This window comes from Rhinolophus sinicus, chromosome 15, assembly GCF_057876585.1.
Source record: "Rhinolophus sinicus isolate RSI-liver-muscle chromosome 15, RSI-T2T, whole genome shotgun sequence".
In the NCBI taxonomy this organism is placed as follows: Eukaryota; Metazoa; Chordata; class Mammalia; order Chiroptera; family Rhinolophidae; genus Rhinolophus; species Rhinolophus sinicus.
In genome coordinates this window covers 861,763-880,714 of record NC_142515.1, presented here as the reverse complement: position 1 = coordinate 880,714, position 18,952 = coordinate 861,763, and the positions used below count along the sequence as shown (strand labels likewise).

General features: G+C 57.4%; 1 protein-coding gene across 1 annotated transcript in view; it reads right to left on the bottom strand.

The window, feature by feature from the left end:
- STK32C (serine/threonine kinase 32C) overlaps positions 1-18,952 on the bottom strand; it is a 55,025-nt gene that overhangs the window by 15,326 nt on the left and 20,747 nt on the right. Inside the window, exon 2 of the mRNA XM_019728296.3 lies at positions 164-219. Coding sequence (XP_019583855.3) covers positions 164-219 — 56 coding nt within the window. The remainder of the gene's footprint in view (positions 1-163; positions 220-18,952) is intronic.

The following is an 18,952-nucleotide window of genomic DNA, read 5'->3' as shown; positions in this document are numbered from 1 at the left end:
CCAGACCCCTCAATGCCTGGGCTACGAGACCCAGCACTGGTGAGCTCAGCCGACGGCCTCATCTGAGCCCAAGCATCGCCGCCCCGTGCGACAGACCCAGGCGGGTAAAGGAGACGGCCATCCAGCAGCACCTCCTGCCGTGGCCTCGGCCGGCTCCGCTTACCTTGCCGAAGCTGCCCTTCCCGATGGCCCGCAGGATCTGGAAGTGGTCAAAGTTCACTGCGGAGAAACAGAGGTGCCAGGTGAGGTGACAGGAAGGTCCGTGCTGCCCGGGCCCCATGCTGCTCCAACCCTGCAGCCTCCAGTGAGCGGCCCACCTCACCCTGCAAGAGAGTCAGGCTCCTGAGCCAAAGCCAAGAGGTGGGTTCTGGGGGCCCCTCAGCTTCAGTCCCAGACGCCCGACAGCCCCCAGTGAATGCTGCCCCCAAACAACGAAGACCCGAAATAGGAGGTCCCCGCTCTCTCAGGATGACCCAGAGCCTGGGAGCCAGGCCCCCCTCCGGCTGTGTCTCCTGGCGGGGCATTTGCCCTGGGAGTTCACTGAATGAGCTTGAGAGGAGCCTGCAACAGCCCCAGGATCAATAAGGGGGCCACCACCTGTCCCGGGGTGATCCACACAGCCTGTGAGAAACTGCCGAGTCCTGATTTATGACGACTTTTGGGACAGAATTGGAGAAAGGCACCCGGATTACTGCTTCCTAATGGTCCCCAGTGCCCCTTGCCTGCCTCTATCCCCGTGCACACCGCAGCCCGTGAGCGTCAGTCCCTGTGGTGTGGGCAGCGGTTGGGACAAGCCTTCCAGTGCTCCCGATTCTGTTCTGAACCTGCTACCTTCTCGTACAGGAGACGGGGCTCCACCATGTGCACACGTTTCTCCCCTTCTGTATGCCTCAGCACCCCAGGCTGGGAGCCCGTTTCCACCCAGGGCCCAGGCAGCCTGGCCACATCGCCCAGGTCTGTGCCCCCCCCCGTCTGTGCCCCCCGACACCTTCAGGTTCTGAGCAGCCCCCAGCGGTTTTAAGTCTCAGGTCCAGCTCCGAGTGGGGTCGAGCCCCAAGCCGCACATGCAAACCCTCTGCTCCCCACCCTGCTGTCCTGGGGACTTCCATCCTTTTGTGCTCTGACTGTCCACCCTTCCTGGGCAGGTCTTCAGCCTCACAGTGTCCTGTTGTCCTGCACGTGGCACCAGGAGCCACCTGAGCCCTGGGGGGCCCTCCAGCACCCCCAGCTTGCAGGGAAGGTGCTGCTTCTGCTGGGCCACTCAGGGCTGCATCTCTGCCATGTGACTGAGGGCTCTGGTCACAGATCTGTCTGTTCGGGAGGCTGGGCCTCAGTGAATGAGTCAAGCTTGGAGGGTGCTGCCAGAACTCCAGGCCGGGCCTTTCACAGACTCTGCGACAGGACAGCAAGGTGGCTCTGGGAACGGACACTCCCAGACAGACACTAAGCCAGCAAACGAATACCATGCCTAGTGCGGGGAGGAAAGTAAAGCAGGAAGAGGGTGCAGAGGGGCAGGGTGCTACTATATACAAGGTCATCGGGGAGACGTTTGTGAAGCTGACATTTGGACAAAGAAATGAGGGTGTGAGGGTATAAGCGGGGGTCCCGAGCTGTGGTTGCCCAGACCAGTTTGCGCATTCTTAAGTGTGCCTTCTGCTGCTGTGTAACGCTATTGGCACACTGGCCCCTGCGTTAGGCACTTCCGAACACAGGGTAGGTGAAAGGACAAGCTAACCGAGCCCCACAGTCCCCCGACATTCACGCACCTCTGCCAGGGATAAGAGTTGGGCCTGCAAGGAGGCGGCAGGCCTGAGCGCAGCTGCGTGTGCCTCCTGGGCAGATAAATGTTTAAGACCCGGTGTTTTAAGAAAAGTTATTCTTTGAGGAAGGCTTTTATTTTGCAGAGGTGAAAGCATAGTGTCCCTGTGAAAATAGGTCATCTTGACGCAGCCGCCTGAGCACGAGTGGGGGGAGGCTTTAACTCTGTCTCCCCAGTGTGGACGCACACGTGCTGCCGCACTGCCCAGCCTCGCGGAGCCCAGGCCACGTCCTTCCGAGGGCCACTGCCTAGTTCTGGGTCACTGACTGAGCCCCACGGTGCTGGAGCCACCTCCTCACAACGCATCCGTGTGCTCAGTGTAGAGCCCAGACGAACCCCCAGGGGTCATCTAACGCTGTCCTAGAATTTTTCATCCAATCTCAGGAGCCAGTCCCCAGGAAAAGGCAGGGAGCTCTTTCCAGAAGCGTGGTCCCAGTGAGACCTGCGCAGGTCACCCATGGTTTCCTGGGGCTGGGACTGTGCCGTGGACGGTCCCATTGTGACACAGGAGCCCTGACGCTGTCGCATGGCTCTGCGTGGGCTACATCATCAGTCCTTCAGGTCCTGGGAAGGGAGGGCTTCAGGGAGGGGGGTCCCAGTGCAGTGTCCACACAGCCCCTGGATGAAGGCAGGCAGGGACACGAGTGCCACTGCACAGTGACTGCAGTGACCACGACATCCAGGGCAAGTGTCAGGAACATTGGAGCACATTTTCCCCCCAAAACAAAGAGGTGATCCCCGTGAACGCCACGAGGAGACACTGCCAACAGTGAGGGTCAGGAAAACTCCACGTCCCAGTTGGTTCGGACAGAGAACGGTCCTCTCACAGCCAGGCTCTTCTCAAAACAGACAAAAAATTGCCCCCAGTGAGGAAAGCAAGAGGGAAGATGGGCTCTGGGAGCGTACAAACAGCCCTGCTGCGAACTCCTGAGTCACTCAGCCATCACAGTGACACAGTGAAGATTCCCCGCAGATGTGCTTCTAATGCACCCCCCCCCATGCCCCTGCCCAGGTCTTAATGCCTTCGGGGCCAGGAAGTGGGTGCCTGAGACAGTCAGACGGTCAGACAGGAACCGTGTGCTGTGTGAGCTGCCCATGGCCACAGGGCAAGTCCTGGGTGCTGGACCTGGAACTGCATTTCCTCCCGGCCACCTCACCCGGTCACCTAGGACAGGCCTGGTGGCCCCACCCCTTCGTCCTCAGGAGAATTCCATATAGCAAACGTGGGAATTATTTGGCAAGTTGTCACAATAAATCAAATGTCACGAGTTGGCTAAATTCATACACAAGTTGGTTGAATTTCATCACACATCCCACGACCCAGAAAACTCTCAAAGAAAAGCACCCCACCTGGCTCTGGCCTGCCCTGCACACGTCTCCCCCTCCCCCGGGAACCTCAGGCAACACAGCCCCAGCCCACCTATGTAAGAGGGACACCTGCACACAGAGGACACTGGTGCCAGGCGGGCACCTGGCCTGCTCAGCACCCGTCCTTGGAGGCCATGGGTGTGCCGGGACCCAAGACCCCACAGGCGACAGTGGCAGTGCTGTGACTGGACACTCAGAGTACCCAGTGAGGGGAACGTGCTCCCATGTACAGGTGAGAAAACCGGACTGGGGAGCCCAGCAAACTCAGCAATGGCCCTCGAGGCAGCAGACAAAGGATGGAGTGCGCCTCCTGACCCTTCAGCCCATCAGGGCCCTCGGCCACGATTTGCGGGAACCCTGAGGCTGTCTGCAGATGCCTAGGCGGGAAAGTGGAGAAGAGGGTGTTGAGTGTGGCCTCTGACCTCAGAGTCCTGAGCCCCAAAGGGGTGATGTGTGCTGCCACTTTTCTGGGAGGACCCAGCCAGTACCCCGCCTAGTTAGGACCGGCGGCAGCCCGGTGGACAGGCGGGCATCTGTGCCTGGGCCACTCTCAGAGCCCTGGTGCCACGGGTCAGCCTCCCGCACAGAGGGCAGCTTCTCGGAGTCCCAGGCAGCTGCCTCAGCTGCAGGGAGCTGGGGAGGGGGTCTGTCCTCAGCTGGCATGCCAGCTGGACAGCACCCTGCCCTTGCAAGGGCCTGCCACTCCCTCTATCTGGGACACTTCTGCGCCCACGGCCCTCCCAGCACCCGGCTCCAGGCCCTTCTCAGGAAGCTCTGTAGGCCCCTCAGCATTCCCACCAGCCTGCCCAGCCTGCTTGTTCTTCTGTGTCCCCCAACCATGGGCCCAGGGCAGCCCTCTGTGGCACCACTGCGGCCTCTCCCAGCTCGGTGCTGAGGGCAGAGCTATACTGTCACCCTGTCCTTTCTGAGAATCAGACACAGCAAGACACAGAGCCGAGGCCTCTGTGGGCCTTGGTTCTGGAACAATCCTGGTTTCTGCTGCCCAGGATTGCACCTGAAGCCCTGGGGCCCCACGTGGCTGGAGACTAGAAGCCAGTGGGTGTGGGCGCTTCCCATCCGAGGCTGGACTCCAAGGACCGTGGAGGAGACCCCCCGCCACGTCAACGTACAGGAAAAGCTTCATCCATAAGACACGTTGAGTGGCGACTTCCCAGACTCCCACTGTTTATCCTGGATCCTGCCTGGTCCAAAAGAGCCTGGAATTTGTTCTGGTGTTTCCTGATGACGTTCTTAGATAGCACCGGAAATCTTCATACAATAGTGATTCAGGCAAACCGATACAGTATCTTCGGCCAGCTGGGGCCCAGCTCCTCCCAGCCTGCGGGGCCACTGGGACGGGATGGCACGGGGGTCCTGCTGTCTTAGGCCCACCCACTGCCTCCCACTCTAGGAGCTCAGCCCCCACCAGCACCACCAGCAAGGCCAGGCCTCAAGGACCCCAGTGTCACTGTGACCCCTGCTCCAGCCATAGCAGCAGCCCCGGGACTCACAGTCCAGATGTGTAGACTAAGGGGAGAGCACCGGGGACAGGGAGCTGGGGGTAGGGGGCTGGCGTGGGTGGGGGGCCAAGGAGCAGAAGGGGGAGAAACAGACCTGTGCAGCAGCTGAGCCTTCAACCCCAACGCGGTTTGCCCAGGAAGGCAGCAAAGGGACTGGTCAGGGGAGAGCGGCGAGGGGCAAAATGTAGGCGCTGGTCTGCATGGTCTGTCTTCATGCACGCGGGCAGATGTGGGGGGCTGTTGGGCCAACTGCAGGGGCCAGACGGGAAGCCCTAGCCCAGGGGCACTCCCTCAGGCCACAGCAGCCCCTCTGCAGACCTCACGGCTGGGCGCACCCACCTCATCCCTCTCAGGCCTCCTGCCTCAGGTCTCCCCCATGCCGCCCCACCCACTGAGCCCCGTCACCCTTAGCACTGCCAGGACCCCCAGCTCCTGTGAGACCCACATGTGGGGGGGGGGCCTCCCAGGTGCTTGGGGTCGATGCTGGGAGAACAGCAATGCACCTGCCGGGGGAGAACCCAGTGGTGTGGACGGCCAGGAGGGTGAGAGCAGAGCGGAGAGCAAGCAGCATCCCGGGAGTGGGCACCAGCAAACCCAGCCCCTCCCGGCCAGGCGCCTCACCCGCTTGAATTCCAGGCCCATGGGGGCCCCCTCAAAGGCTCTTACACCCTTGAAGTCCCAGAAAAGCTGACAGTCCTGGGGCTTCTGGCTGATCGCTGCCCGCAGCCCTGCTTGGGCTAAACGTGGCTTTCCCCCCTTTGTCCAGGGGGGCCCCCAGACCGCGGGCTGGGAGACAGTTCCTACCTCGCATGGCACCAACCCACCCAGAGGCCTAGACGCCACTGGCCAGGAGGGGTTGGGGCAGCCCGCTCAGCCTTTCCGCCATGAAGGGTGGACATAGCCCATTGTCTGGGGCAGCACACAGGACACTTTATTTCCCCTGCAGACTTTCTGGGACTCGGCCCCTGAGAGGCAGGCAACTGCGATGAAGGAGCCCAGTGTTTTCAATGGCCTTAACAGATGGCAGCTGGTTAACTGTTCACCCACTGCACTGCGGCCTGGTGGGAGGGGGTATATTTTCCTGTTACGAGACAAAGGCACACGTCACCAAGGCCCAGGACCAGGCACGTCACACCACAAACAGCATTAAGTCTGATTCAGGGGGAAAAACACAGGCAAAGCTGGGGTGCCAGGGCAGAGAGAGTCACAGGGCTGAGGCTCCTGAGTCAGAGCTGGCCTTGAAGTGGCCCTGACACAGGGCACATCCTCCACACCCCCCCAATCTCGCAGACACCGAGACGGGCCCCCAGCAGCCTCCACCTGCTGAGCCAGAGATGGACGCATCACAGGCCCACCCGAAACCATGGCCCCTGCTTCACGTTGGGGAGCCAACAGTCCCGTCGGGCACAGCCGCACACTGAGGTCAGTGTGCCGTCCTGGCCCCGGAGAATGTCCTTCACCTTTCATCCCCACACACCTGTTTGTCTGCTTCCCCGTGGTGACTGCAGGGAGATAGACAGGGCTCTCCCACGGGGCCAGGCTCCTGTGAGGGGAAGCGACACGCAGCGAGGGGTGCGGGTCTCCTGCAGAAGAAACTGAGCACAAGCGCCCACCTGGCTCCACCCCGACGTGAAGGGCGGCCCCCAGCACAGACCCAGCACAGGTGCTGTTTCCTAAGCCGACCTGCAAAGAGCGGGCCCTGGGTCCCGGCTGGGCTGGTTTTAGCAAATCAACCCCACACAAAGGTTCCAGCACGCATGGCTGGAGGCTGGCAGATGGCCTCCCTGTGTGCGAAGCCCAGAACGCGAGCCGAGTTGGGGGGGACCCGGAGGCCAGCCCTGCCCCGGCCCAGCTCCTGATGCTCCTGCCAGACCCCGGTGCCTAGAATCGCCGGAAAACTCGAGGGACACCCTGAATCCCTTCAGGCAGCCCCAGAACGTGTACGGCCTTTTCACCAGGTTCAAGCACAAGCCAGGCCGAGGGACACACCGCCCCCCACGCGTGCAAATGTGGGAAGTTATTTAACAATAAGGGAAGCACAGCCACAGCCCAGCTGCTGGGTCGTGGGCAACGCTCCAGCTTGGGCTCCATGGGTAGGTTAGTAAACAGAACAACACACTTAAAACCAGGGGTGCCTTCAGCAGGTCGGCCTCACTCAAGGACAGATGTGTGACCTCTGGGCAGCACTGGACCGGAGCATGGTGGGCAGAGCCCGAGGAAGCCAGGTTAGTGAGGGCAGGTGCAGAGGGACAGGGAACCCCTTGTGAGGTGACACGGAGGTCCCTGTGACAGACGGAACTCCGAGAAGGTGACCCACGAAACAGCCAAAAGGTGGGAAAAGCAAGTGTCCCTCAGCTCCTAATGGATAAACATGATGAGGTCCATCCACACCCGGAATATATTCAGCCATTAAAGGGAACTATGTTCTGACACCTGCTAGAGCACAGATGCACCTGGAGGACATTCTGCCGAGTGCAAAAGGCCAGACATGGACACCACAGACCACAGAGTTCATCACATGGCACCTCAGGAACAGGCCAACCTACAGAGACAGAAAGTAGATGTGTGGCCACCAGAGGCTGCCAGGTGCATGGGGTTTCCTTCAGGGGCGAGGCAACCGCCTGGGAACTAGACACAGGTGGTGGCGCCACAGTGCTGAGCGTGCTAACAGTTCTTCACTCGAAAATGCCCAACTCTCTGTTATATGGTTTTCACTTCGATAAAAAGTAATAATGGTTTTTAAAAATGGCCCATGCAGATGGCACCATGTGGTGCAGGAGGTGGTCAGCGCAGGCCTTGTGTGGGAGGGGCTCCATCATGCTGGGGGTGGGCTTGGGCCACGGGCTGGATGCAGAGGCAATGGGGGGAGGGGAGAGGTGGTCCTGACAGGAAAGGACCGGAGACTTCTCTGGCGGTTCAGCATTCAGCATTGCTTGCACATATCCTCTGGACTGAGGGGTCCAGAGGGGGAACTCCTCCAAGGGAGGAAGAACGTGGCCACCCCCAGGACCCCTCCTGAGACAGAGGGAGCACCTTAGGGGTGGTCCAGTTTGGGAACAAAGACACTGTCACAGCCAGAGTGGCCAGGCTCACACATGCATGTGCCCTAGACCTTGTCACCCCAAAGCCAGCCAGGAGCCGCAATCAGACGTTACAGGAGATACATGAGTTTCATATTTCAAGGTCATTAGGTGGAAGGTGGGGGCAGGACAATTGTTAATCCTATTTTTTCTTGATGGAAGAGGTAAACAAATCATGAGCGTAGGTAGACAGCTGTATTCTGACCCCTTTGCTGTACAAAGGACATCGAACTGTTTGTTCATACAAAGCCAAGCCCGTTCATCAAATCTGTATTTTATGTAAACGCAGCCTGGATTCAGAACAGGCGTGGAGGCAGTGTGCTGCGTTTCCTCCCCATCATCGCAGGTGAGCGGCAGCTTCTGCCTGGGAAGGCTGGGAGCTGACATGCCTGCCAATGGCCCCGCAAGTACCCCAAAAAGTGATTCTAGAGGGACTGCACACATGAACACGGGCGTTACATATAAAACTCCTGGGGGGCGGGGGGAGGATAGATATGTGCAACCTATCGCTGGGCAAAGACTTCTAATGCCAAAACACCAACCATGAAAGAAAAACTGATAAATTAAAAAGAATTTTTTCACTTCATCAGAATTAAAAATGTATGCGTTTTAAAAGTCAATGTAGGAGGTGTGTTTCGGATAAGTACGTCCAACAAAGGGCTTGTAGCCAGATTATGTAAATAACTCCTGCAAATCAATAATCAAATGACAAGCTGTGGGGACAGAGCCCCAGAAAGCAGTTTCCAGGCTCTCAGCCTCACATAGACAGGTGCTGGCTCAGGTAGTAAATGGCCATCAACTGTGATTGGATGGCCATCAGCTGTGGCTAGTTGGCCATCAGCTGTAACCAGTGAGCCATTGGCCACTAATATAACTGCTGTGGCTACGCTAGCAGAAAATGGGAGCTAGCAAGAAGATGGTGGCTGAGCTAGCAAGAGCGGATTGCAGTTAGCACGGCAGAATGCGGGTTGCAGATTGCAGAGAAATGGACAGCAGGTTGCAGACAGTGTGGCTCCTGCTTCCTGTGTCTCCAACCCAGCTGCCAGCAAGACTATAGTGGTATGACTCCCCTACCTATGGCTCCGTGGGTGTTCCTTTTTGGCCTCACCGTGTCCTGCGTTCTTATGTGAGGAGCGGGACCAGAGACCCCGCAGGCCGCCCTGCATAACACATGGCGCAGCGAGCAGGGTTGCCTGCATGACAAATGGCGCAGCGAGCCGGGTATGGTGCCGGCCACGGCTCTCCGAAGAGTGGTGGAGCAGTCTGTGTGTATGCACACTCAGTCTCTAAAAGACCAGGAGGAGAAGCTGCCGGAGAGCTGGATGCCTATGGAGGGGTGGGAAGACGTGGACGGTTCCCCAACCAGCACAGGAAAAGCCGTGCAGCTGCTGGAAAGATGGACCCCCGTGGAGGGGTGGGAAGACGTGGCCGGTTCTCCAACCAGCACAGGCCAGAGAAAGCAAAGGTCTTTGCGGCCCTGTGGGCTGGGAAGTGCTTGCTGAGTCAGCCCGGATGCAGGACTTGTCCTAGGAGGAAACGCTTGCTGAGTCCTCCGTGGGAGATGAGGGTGAGGTCAAGTCATCCCTCACCCCCAGGACAGCCCTGGCGAATGACTATGGACTATGGGGAATTGCCTTCTATCCTTAATTTAATGGACCGCTTGACTGTTTGCTTGGGAACACACCACCATGTGGTGGAACTGGCGGATATTTGCTTTTGTGTCTTGACTGGCCACCATTGCTAATATGTAAGCACCTTGATTGTGAGTCGCTGTTGTTCCAGCAGGGTACCCTGAGAGGCCCAGGGAGAATGGCAGTGCCCTGAGAGCCCTGGCCTTGCCCAGGAGGTCTGGCTGTGCCCAGAGACAGTGACAGTGTCCTGAGAGCCCTGGCTGAGTCCAGGAAGTCTGGCTGAGCCCAGAGAGAGTGGCAGTGCCCTGAGAAACCCTGGCTGTGTCCGGGGAGACGGGTGGTACCCTAAGAAGCCCAGGAAGTCTGGCTGTGCCCAGAAGCACTGGTGGTGCCCTGAGAAACCCTGGCTGTGCCCAGAGAGCCTGGCTGTGTCCAGGATATTGCATTCACCTCAAGGCTCCTCGCACAGGGCCCCTCGCGGAAGACGCTTGTCTCGTAGATTGTGAGGCGAGAGCCTGTAGGGGTGGGTGTGGGGGCAGAGCCCCAGAAAGCAGTTTCCAGGCTCTCGGCCTCATGTGGAAAGGTGCTGGCTCAGGTAGTAAATGGCCATGAACTGTGATTGGATGGCCATCAGCTGTGGCTAGTTGGCTGTCAGCTGTAACCAGTGAGCCATTGGCCACTAATAATAACTGCTGTGGCTATGCTAGCAGCAAATGGGGGCTAGCAAGAAGACGGTGGCTGAGCTAGCAAGAGCGGATTGCAGTTAGCACGGTAGAATGTGGGTTGCAGATTGCAGAGAAATGGACAGCAGGTTGCAGACAGTGTGGCTCCTGCTTCCTGAGTCTCCAACCCAGCTGCCAGTGAGACTATAGTGGTGTGACTCCCCTATCTATGGTTCTGTGGGCGTTCCTTTTTGGCCTCACTATATCCTGCGTTCTTATGTGGGGAGCGGGAGCAGAGACCCTGCAGGCCACCCCGCACGACAGTGGTGGAGCAGTTTGTGTGTATGAACACTCAGTCTCTGGAAGACCAGGAGGAGCAGCTGCTGGAGAGCTGGACCCCTGTGGAGGGGTGGGAAGATGTGGACGGTTCCCCAACCAGCACAGGCCGGAGAAAGCGAAGGTCGTTGCGGCCCTGTGGGCTGGGAAGTGCTTGCTGAGGCCGCCCGGATGCGGGACTTGTAGTCACAGGAGGAAACGCTTGCTGAGTCCTCCGTGGGAGATGAGGGTGAGGTCAAGGTCATCCCTCACCCCCAGGACAGCCCTGGTGAATGACTATGGACTATGGGGAATTGCCTTCCATCCCTAATTTAATGGACAGCTTGACTGCTTGTTTGGGAACTGTTGTTAGTGGAACTGGGGGATATTTGCTTTTGTCTCTTGACTGGCCGCCATTGAGAATATGTAAGCACCTTGATTGTGAGTCGCTGTTGTTTCAGCAGGGTACCCTGAGAGGCACAGAGAGAGTGGCAGTGCCCTGAGAGCCCTGGCTGAGTCTGGGAAGTCTGGCTGTGCCCAGAGAGAGTGGCAGTGCCCTGAGAATCCTGGCTGTGTCCGGGGAAACTAATGGTACCCTAAGAAGCCCAGGAAATCTGGCTGTGCCCAGAAGGACTGGTGGTGCCCTGAGAAACCCTGGCTGTGCCCAGAGAGCCTGGCTGTGTCCAGGATATTGCATTCACCTCCAGGCTCCTCGCACAGGGCCCCTCGCGGAAGACTCTTGTCGCGTAGATTGTGAGGCGAGACCCTGGAGGTGTGGAGTGTGGGGACAGAGCCAGGAGCACAGTTTCCAGGCTCTCGGCCTCACGTGGAAAGGTGCTGGCTCAGGTAGTAAATGGCCATCAACTGTGATTGGACGGCCATCAGCTGTGGCTAGTTGGCCGTCAGCTGTAACCAGTGAGCCATTGGCCACTAATATAACTGCTGTGGCTACGCTAGCAAAAAAATGGGGGCCTAGCAAGAAGATGGTGGCTGAGCCTGCAAGCGGTGCAGTGAGGGTTGAGAATTGTGTGGCTCCTGTTTCCTGTGTCTCCAACCCAGCCACCAGTGACAATATAGTGGTATGACTCCCCTGCCTGTGGCTCCGTGGGTGTTCCTTTTTGGCCTCACCGTGTCCTGCATTCTCTTGTGGGGTGCGGGAGCAGAGACCCCGCCTGGCACCCCGCACGACACATGGCGCGGCGAGCAGGGTTTCCCACACGACACAAGCAATTAAAAAATGGGTGAAGAGTTGGACAGACAACACACGAAAGGCCAATCAGCTCATGAACAGATTCCTGATATCGTCAGTGGCCAGGAGCTGAGGTACCAGGATGGCAGCAGTACCTGGGCTGACAATTCCAAGTGCGGGCAGGATGGGCCCCACCGTCCTGTGCGTTGCTGGTAGGAGTGGGATGCCAAGTTGCTCTGGAAAACTCCAGCAGTTTCTTAAAAACTTAAGCGTACGCTTACTGTGCCACCAAGCAACTCCGTTCCTAGATATTTACCCAAGAGAACACGCAGGCGTCCACACAGGACAGCTCTTCGTAACCTCATCCCTCACAGCCACGTGCTGAAGCAACCCCAACGTCCATCCAAAGGAGCGGATAAAACAGCCGTGTTGAAGTCACACAACAGAATACTACTTAGTGACTTTCTTTTAGAAAAGAACAACTACCAATATGTAACAACAAGAATGAATTGCAAAAACCCTGCATTGCGGGAAAGAAAGCCGGGTTTTAAAAAGCATGTACTATGTAAGCCCATTTATGTAAGTTCAAGGACAGGAGAAACTAATCTGTAGTGGCAGAAATGGCACAGTGTTTGCCCCCAGGGCTGAGGAACACCAGCCTGAAACATCACGACGAAATTTTCAGAAGGAGAACAGTGCTCCATGTCTCGATTGGTGTCTTGGTTACACAGTCGGACACAGTTGTCAAAACTTAGCAAACTGTACTTCAGATCTGTGCATTTCACTGTAAGTATACCTCAGTAAAATACGTAAAGTATATATTATGGATATTTGCAGAGGGACAGTTTGAGGAATCCAGTCTACGATATGGCAGGACACAGAAGTCACCACTTGGTAGCAGAAAACTAAGGAAGGATCAGAGAGGTTATGTGACCTGCCCAGGGTCACAGAGCCGACAGACAGCAGTCGGGATCAGAACTCATGTCTTCTGGAGCCGGCGAGGCTGGTGGTGCCAAGGGAGGCTGGTCCATGGTGGTGGGGACATTGGTCAGACATGGTCTCAGGGCACAGGACCAGGCAGTAAGCTGAGCCAGTGGGAATGGGCTTCCAGGAGAGCATCCCGTTGGCATCACCTCCTAGGAGCAGGCCCTGGGGGATGGGGGGTGGGGGTAGCGCCAGGCCAAACCCTCAGGCATCCCAGCCAGCCCTGGGGCTGAGGGGGGGAGGGGCTGTGGGGACAGGCCACGAGGGGCTGCCGCTGCGACCCTGCCCTCACCACTGCACCGGCAGCTGGGCCGGAGTGGGCAGTGAGGCCCGCTGGGGTGGGGCAGCTGTGCCGGAGCCCTCTGCCACTCCTGCTGCACACACATGGGGAATGGGTGACTTCTGAGACTGCTTTGTCACCGGAAACCTGAGCCATCCCGAATGGTCAGCACAGAATCACTGCCCTCTGCCCCCCTCCTCCCATCGCAGGGTCTGTGCCTCGAGAATGTCACACATTCAGGGCCCCCGGCCCAGCCCCAGGCTTCCTTGGCCCCTTCTCCCACGTGGTTTCTCTGATCAATGACAAGTGTGCCCTGGGCTCAGTTGGGCAGAGCAAACCAGCGGCACGAAGGGACGCCCCCCACTTTAGAAGCACGGTGCCAAGTGCAGGCACCGCTCTCCTTTTGGGTCCCTTGAAACCTGGCCCAAATGGGAGTTTACACAGCATAGAATTCACTTTTACTCTGCAGCCCAATGACACTCCTCAGATCACACTTACGTGTGTGTGGGTGCCTGTGGGTGCAGCTCTCTGTATGTGTATGTGTCCATGTATCTGTGGGCACGTGCGTGGGTCCACTGGCTGCCCAGTCCTGCTCTGACAGACGCACCCTGCCTGGGGTCCCAGCAATTTCTGAATTATGGAAAGAGAGGCAGCCTGCGGATTCTGATGGCTGAGCCAGACCTTCTGGTGTGTGTATCTATGGGGAGGATTTCAGGCAATTCTGCAAGCTGCTGCGGGGGCGAGGGTGCTAGGGAAAAGCGTGGCAGCTCGCATGGAGCCTTGCAGCCATTTATCACCCACCTCCCCGCCCGGCTAAGGGCCGCCTCCCCGCTGCACCGCCCCCTGCGCTGGGCCTCTAGCTGGCTAATGGATTGATTTATCCCCAAAAGCATGAAGGTAGCGGGCAGAGCTGACAAGAGGGCACAGGTCTCTCCCACGTGTCAGCTCACACATCAGGCTGTCCCTGCACCCCTGTACCTGGGAGTGCCCCTGGCCTCGCCATGCGGAGATGGGGTGGCTGGGGTCCCACGTGCCTGTGGCACTCCCCATTGATGTCCTGCCTATTTACTGAAGCCTCACTAAGGTCAGTCACCGTCTGCTCAGCCAGCGAGAGCTTCCACACTAACCTGTGGGACCCTGGAAGGTGCTTCTGGTGCTCGCCAGGGGGCCTCACCCAGAGCACGGCCTCCAAGCACGAAAGCAAGCTGCCCGCCCTAAAAGGTGCTCTGAAGGTCTGGCTCTGAGTGAGTCCCTGGCAGATCCAGGTTGGGGTGACTGTGGTGACATCTGGGGGTGCAGCAAAGTACTCCTGCAGCACCGAGCCTGCTCCCAGAACCCAGTGCAGTCTTATGAGTGAGTGAGTGAGTGACTGAAGATGCATAAGTGAGTGAGCAGGTGAGTGAGTGCGTGTGAAAGGCACAGCACAAACCCCACAGCCCCCGTGCTAACCCCACCCAGGACAGCTGGGCTTTTCCCTCCCAGGCGGACTCCTGACCAGACGCTGGGCCGGTGCCTTAATTGTGAGAACTGGGAGACACCAAGAACACGAGTCCCAGCGAGGGCCCGACGAGGCGAGACGCGTGTTTAGGCTGGAATCAAGGGTCCACGCAGGGAGCGTTGTCAGTCTCCACACCTGAGGGGTCATGAAACCCCTTGGATGGGAACCAGACCTCTCCCAGGGGGCGGAGGAGAGCAGAGGTGGGAGGCACATCACTGCCCGGGGGGCTAGGACCTCGCCGTCCCTGATCAGGCCTCCCCACAACAGCCTGCCCTGCCCCACTGCGCACGACCACCTCTGGGGCTCTGATGTCAGCCAGGCTGGGACTCGGGGGGAGGGGAGACTCCTGTGGTCCTGGGGCCTCTTGCAGAGGGACTGTTGCACGTGGGAGGGCTCGCTTGCCTGGGGAGAGGCTGACAGCCGGCCCTGATGCAGTCGGCGCCACACAGGGCAGCTTGCTCTGGGCCCCAGGATGCATTTGGATAAATACGAACAAGGCAGCACTGCTAAGGAAAACCATTTCAAATTCTGTCACGATAAGTGCATGGTTTTATTTCAGACCATTTCTTTGAAAAGACATTGGCATATGTTTCTGATGGAAAGTCAATATTTAAAGATCAATAAACCACACGGGTTGCTTTGCAGGAAATGTGTGTTGACAAAAACTTCTACCAGGCTGTGGAGGCCACACGGCTGCGCTGACATTTACCCAAGGTTTGGGTACCTAATGGCGCCTGGCGACGGAGCCATCCTGACCTCTGCCCCTCGCCCAGTCCTCAGGCCTCAATCCCTCAGGCACTGTCCTGTCTGCAGAACAAAACTGGGCAAATGCAAACAGGAGCAAGAAGGGCCCTGAGCCGTCCTCAATCCCATGCGTTCTCAGCAGACGGAGCCGCTCTACCTCAGGGCCACCGGCAGGCCAGGACCAGCACGCAGCCTGCTGTATCCTCCCCAGGAGCTCTGGCTATAGGACTGAGTCTCTCGCGTACATCCAGCTGTGGAGAAGGGGCAACCACGACTGTGACGCAACCCCCCACCCCCAAGGACCCAGCGCCAAACACAACAGGGCTCCGTTGGACATTCATGGCTCCACTGGACTAAAAACTGTGGTCACTCAACAAACTTCCCAGTTTCCCAGAACAGAGGCCCCAGAGGGAGCCCAGGCAGAGCGGCAGGCGCTGTCCCTGGTGCTGCCCATGCACCTGCCAAGCCTCCACTGGCCCCTCCCACAGCAGTCAGGGCAAGTTCCACCGCTGGCAGGTGGGCGGGGCGAAGTTGGCCTCCTCAGGGCATGACATCCATTCATACAGAGTCCTGGGGGCAGGTGTGAGGGGCTCACCCCACAGGGAAAGCCGGTGCCTGAGGGCAAGAATGACATGAACTTGAAAGTACGAAAGGGCACCCAGGGCGGGGAATCACAGTGGGTTTGCTCCATCTGTCCTTTGAGGGAGCTGTGGTCTGTCCTGGCTTTGGAGTTTAGACTTGGTACCATGAACACATGACAGGAGCCTTTATCGGAATCTCAGCACTGAGAGAGCCTATGGCAGCCCAGCATTTTACTTCAAAATCACATCACAGTCCCAAAGTACATTCTTCTATTTCCGACTCACTTCCTCAGACATGTTTCCTCCAACAATGAGATTTCCTGGCATCAACAAATGATCACGTGGTCAGCGTTCGAAGCAGCTGTGAGCTCCTTGCCCTCACCTGTGATTTCAACTCGACATTGGGGTGCCGGGCCCCCAGCTTCCTGCACCCTCTTCTCTCTGGCTCAGCCAGTCTATTCTTCCCCCACAGGAGCCCCTCCAATGAGCCCCTCCATTGCAGACCAGGCAGCTTCCAGCCACAGGCTCTTCAGTGGCCCCATTTTGTCCATCCCTTCCCCCACCTCCTCTGGCACCTTGTGAGGAAGCAAATATTCTAGCTTTCGTGGGGAAAGGAAAAACCCCAGCTGTCTGGAAACTTCAGGCCCCAGGGCCTCCCTGGGCTGTGGCCTCCCACTCTGGGTGGTGAGTGTGGACACAGGCCCCTCGGCTGGGGAATGGAGCTGTGAGCAGCCAGGCGGAGCCAGGACAATGCCCTGCAGCTCAGCCGGCGCCCGAGGCTTCGCTCAGACCCACTCAGACCTTCACCACGAGCCAGGACACAACGTTTCTGATGAACGATGATGCTCTGGTCACTGATTTTTCCGTTCACAGAAAATCAAACGGCAGACGCACCACTAGAATACAGCACAAGATGGCAGGAAAAGACGTCCAGGGAAAGATTTTAAAAGGTGACTTTTAAGGAGAGTCCTGAGATACCAAAAAGCTGAGCCTTTTGGGGTTGGCTGTGTCGGCGCCCACAATCCTACACACTCAGCCCCCCTGGGGATTTCCTGGCACAGGAAGGGACCTTCACCCTGAGCTGCTTCAAGGTGTCTGGAGGGTCCCGTGTGCCCGCTAAGCATGCCACACACAAACCGGCAGCATTTTGGCCCCTGGGTTGGTTTCCTGGGTGACCCACAATGCCGAGCAAATGTCCCCAGGGCTCAAGGCCACAGCAGCACTTGGCCTGGTCTCCAGGGGACAGCAGGGATGCCCGCTCCCTCCTCCAGCCCCACTTGCCCCCCTCAACCCTTCTTCTAGCTCGAGAAGCTGAATGATCATCCTGGAAAAGGGGTGGGTCTATTTTTGGCCCAAACGATTAGAATTAAGGAAAGGCACTATTTGGAGGTGGAGCATACGACTTCTGTTCTCTTTTATGTTTCCAAAAATAAGTCAGAAGAACTGAGCAGTGCTAGAAATCTGCATTCCCGTGGGAGCTCAAGTTTGTGGTTTCCAGGACGAGAGTCTTGGCCAGAATACAAAACCACGTAACGATGGGACGAGGGTGGCCAGGCCTACAGGGCTGTCCCCGAAAGCCACTGCCGAGGAAGCCAGAGCTGACTCTGCTTCCAGAGGCCCAAGCACAGTGACAGCCACACAACTTGAGAGCAGCCCCACGCCAGGCCCGTGCCAGGAGGAGGCAGGCTGAGCGTTTGCTGGGACGCACGCAGGCGTCTGACCTGCAGGAACATGGACCACTGGTTTCTTGAGAGGCGGCCTCGGAGCCTTGAGACCCCACGGCCCCCATCCTCAGTTCTGTGCCATGGCCTCCGCTGGATGGCAAAAAGGGGCATCACGGAGTACAGAGCACCTGAGTGGCCTGCTGGCCTGGGACCCCTCGGGACACACGCGCACACAATGAATCGATGAGTTTTAGAGAAAAGGGGTGACGGTGAATGTATTGGTAATTCTGCAGAGAGGAGGCCTTTCCAAACAGGAAGCAAACCACAGAAGCCACAACGGAAAGACTCTATTGGGCAGATTTAATCACATAAAAATTGTAAGACTTCCATACAGAGGAAAAATAAACATTTTTTAAAAAGCAAAATATTAGAAACTGGGAAAAGTTATTTGCAATCAATAGGACAAACAGGATAATTTCCTTCAATTACAAGAAACCTACAAGAATTAGTGAGCGAGCCAGGCCATCAGGAAAAGGCAGAGGCGCGAAGGGGGGTTACACAAAGGGCAGTAAATCAGCGTGATGCTGTACCCCCCTCGTTCCCAGTGTACAAATGGCAGTCGGCCTCACAAGGGACGCCAGTCTGACTTTCCAAAGGAAAAGCCTGGCTGTACCATGCTGGAGGGTGGGGACGGTGTGGTGGCCCAGACCTTCCGGAAGTTACTAGCAGCAGGGGTCACTGCCAGGGCACGCCCACCCGTTGGGGCACTGCGGACACTGCTGTGAAGTCCCACGATCAACAAACTCACAGAAACTCATCAAGATCAATGTGCAGTGATGTTCACGGCTTCTAACTTCAGGACCAGGACAGTCCCAGGAGAGTGAGATGTCCCTGATAGGGGCTGGTCACGTCACCCCATGCAGAGGGAAATGGAACTGAAATACGAGGTACAGGAAAATACCTGGGAGCCTGTGACGTGTCTGGAACACTAGGAAGAGCCATGCAGCCCCCGGCCGTGCCCACGAGACTGCACGTGAGGAACACACATGCAGAGACATGTGCACACACATGGGGGGCACTTCACTCCCACCTGCTACCACTCAGGACTATTTTCATGTTTGAACTGGTACACAAGTTACTTTTATATGCCAACAGGGATTACCTGGGCTGAGGTTATGGGCTATCTTCTGTTCTTTTCTTTATGTTTCTATTTAAAAAAAAAAAAAGTCTGATATACAAATTGCTGGCCCCAGCTGCTCCTAATTTACCCTACCAGCCTTCGCTGGCCAGGTAACGGACAGCCATTTCGCCAACTTACATCTTAATGGCTCCTAGACCCAGGTTTCTCGAGCTTAATACAAACGGCTTTTTCTTTTTTTTTTTTGGTAAGAACAAAACATCCTCAGTAGCCCCCCAAGAACATGATCCTGGAACGCAGTCTAGAAAAGACTGGAAACACTATCCTGGGAAACTAAAATCTAACTCCAGGGAATGGCTGCGGGGAGTTTTCCACTTTGCAGCTGGTGAGATGGTTTTCAGCGGCTACCCGCCAAGGAAGGCGTTAGCTTCTCCCCGTTCTGGGGAGAAACACTCAGACCCACGGAGACCGAGCAGTCG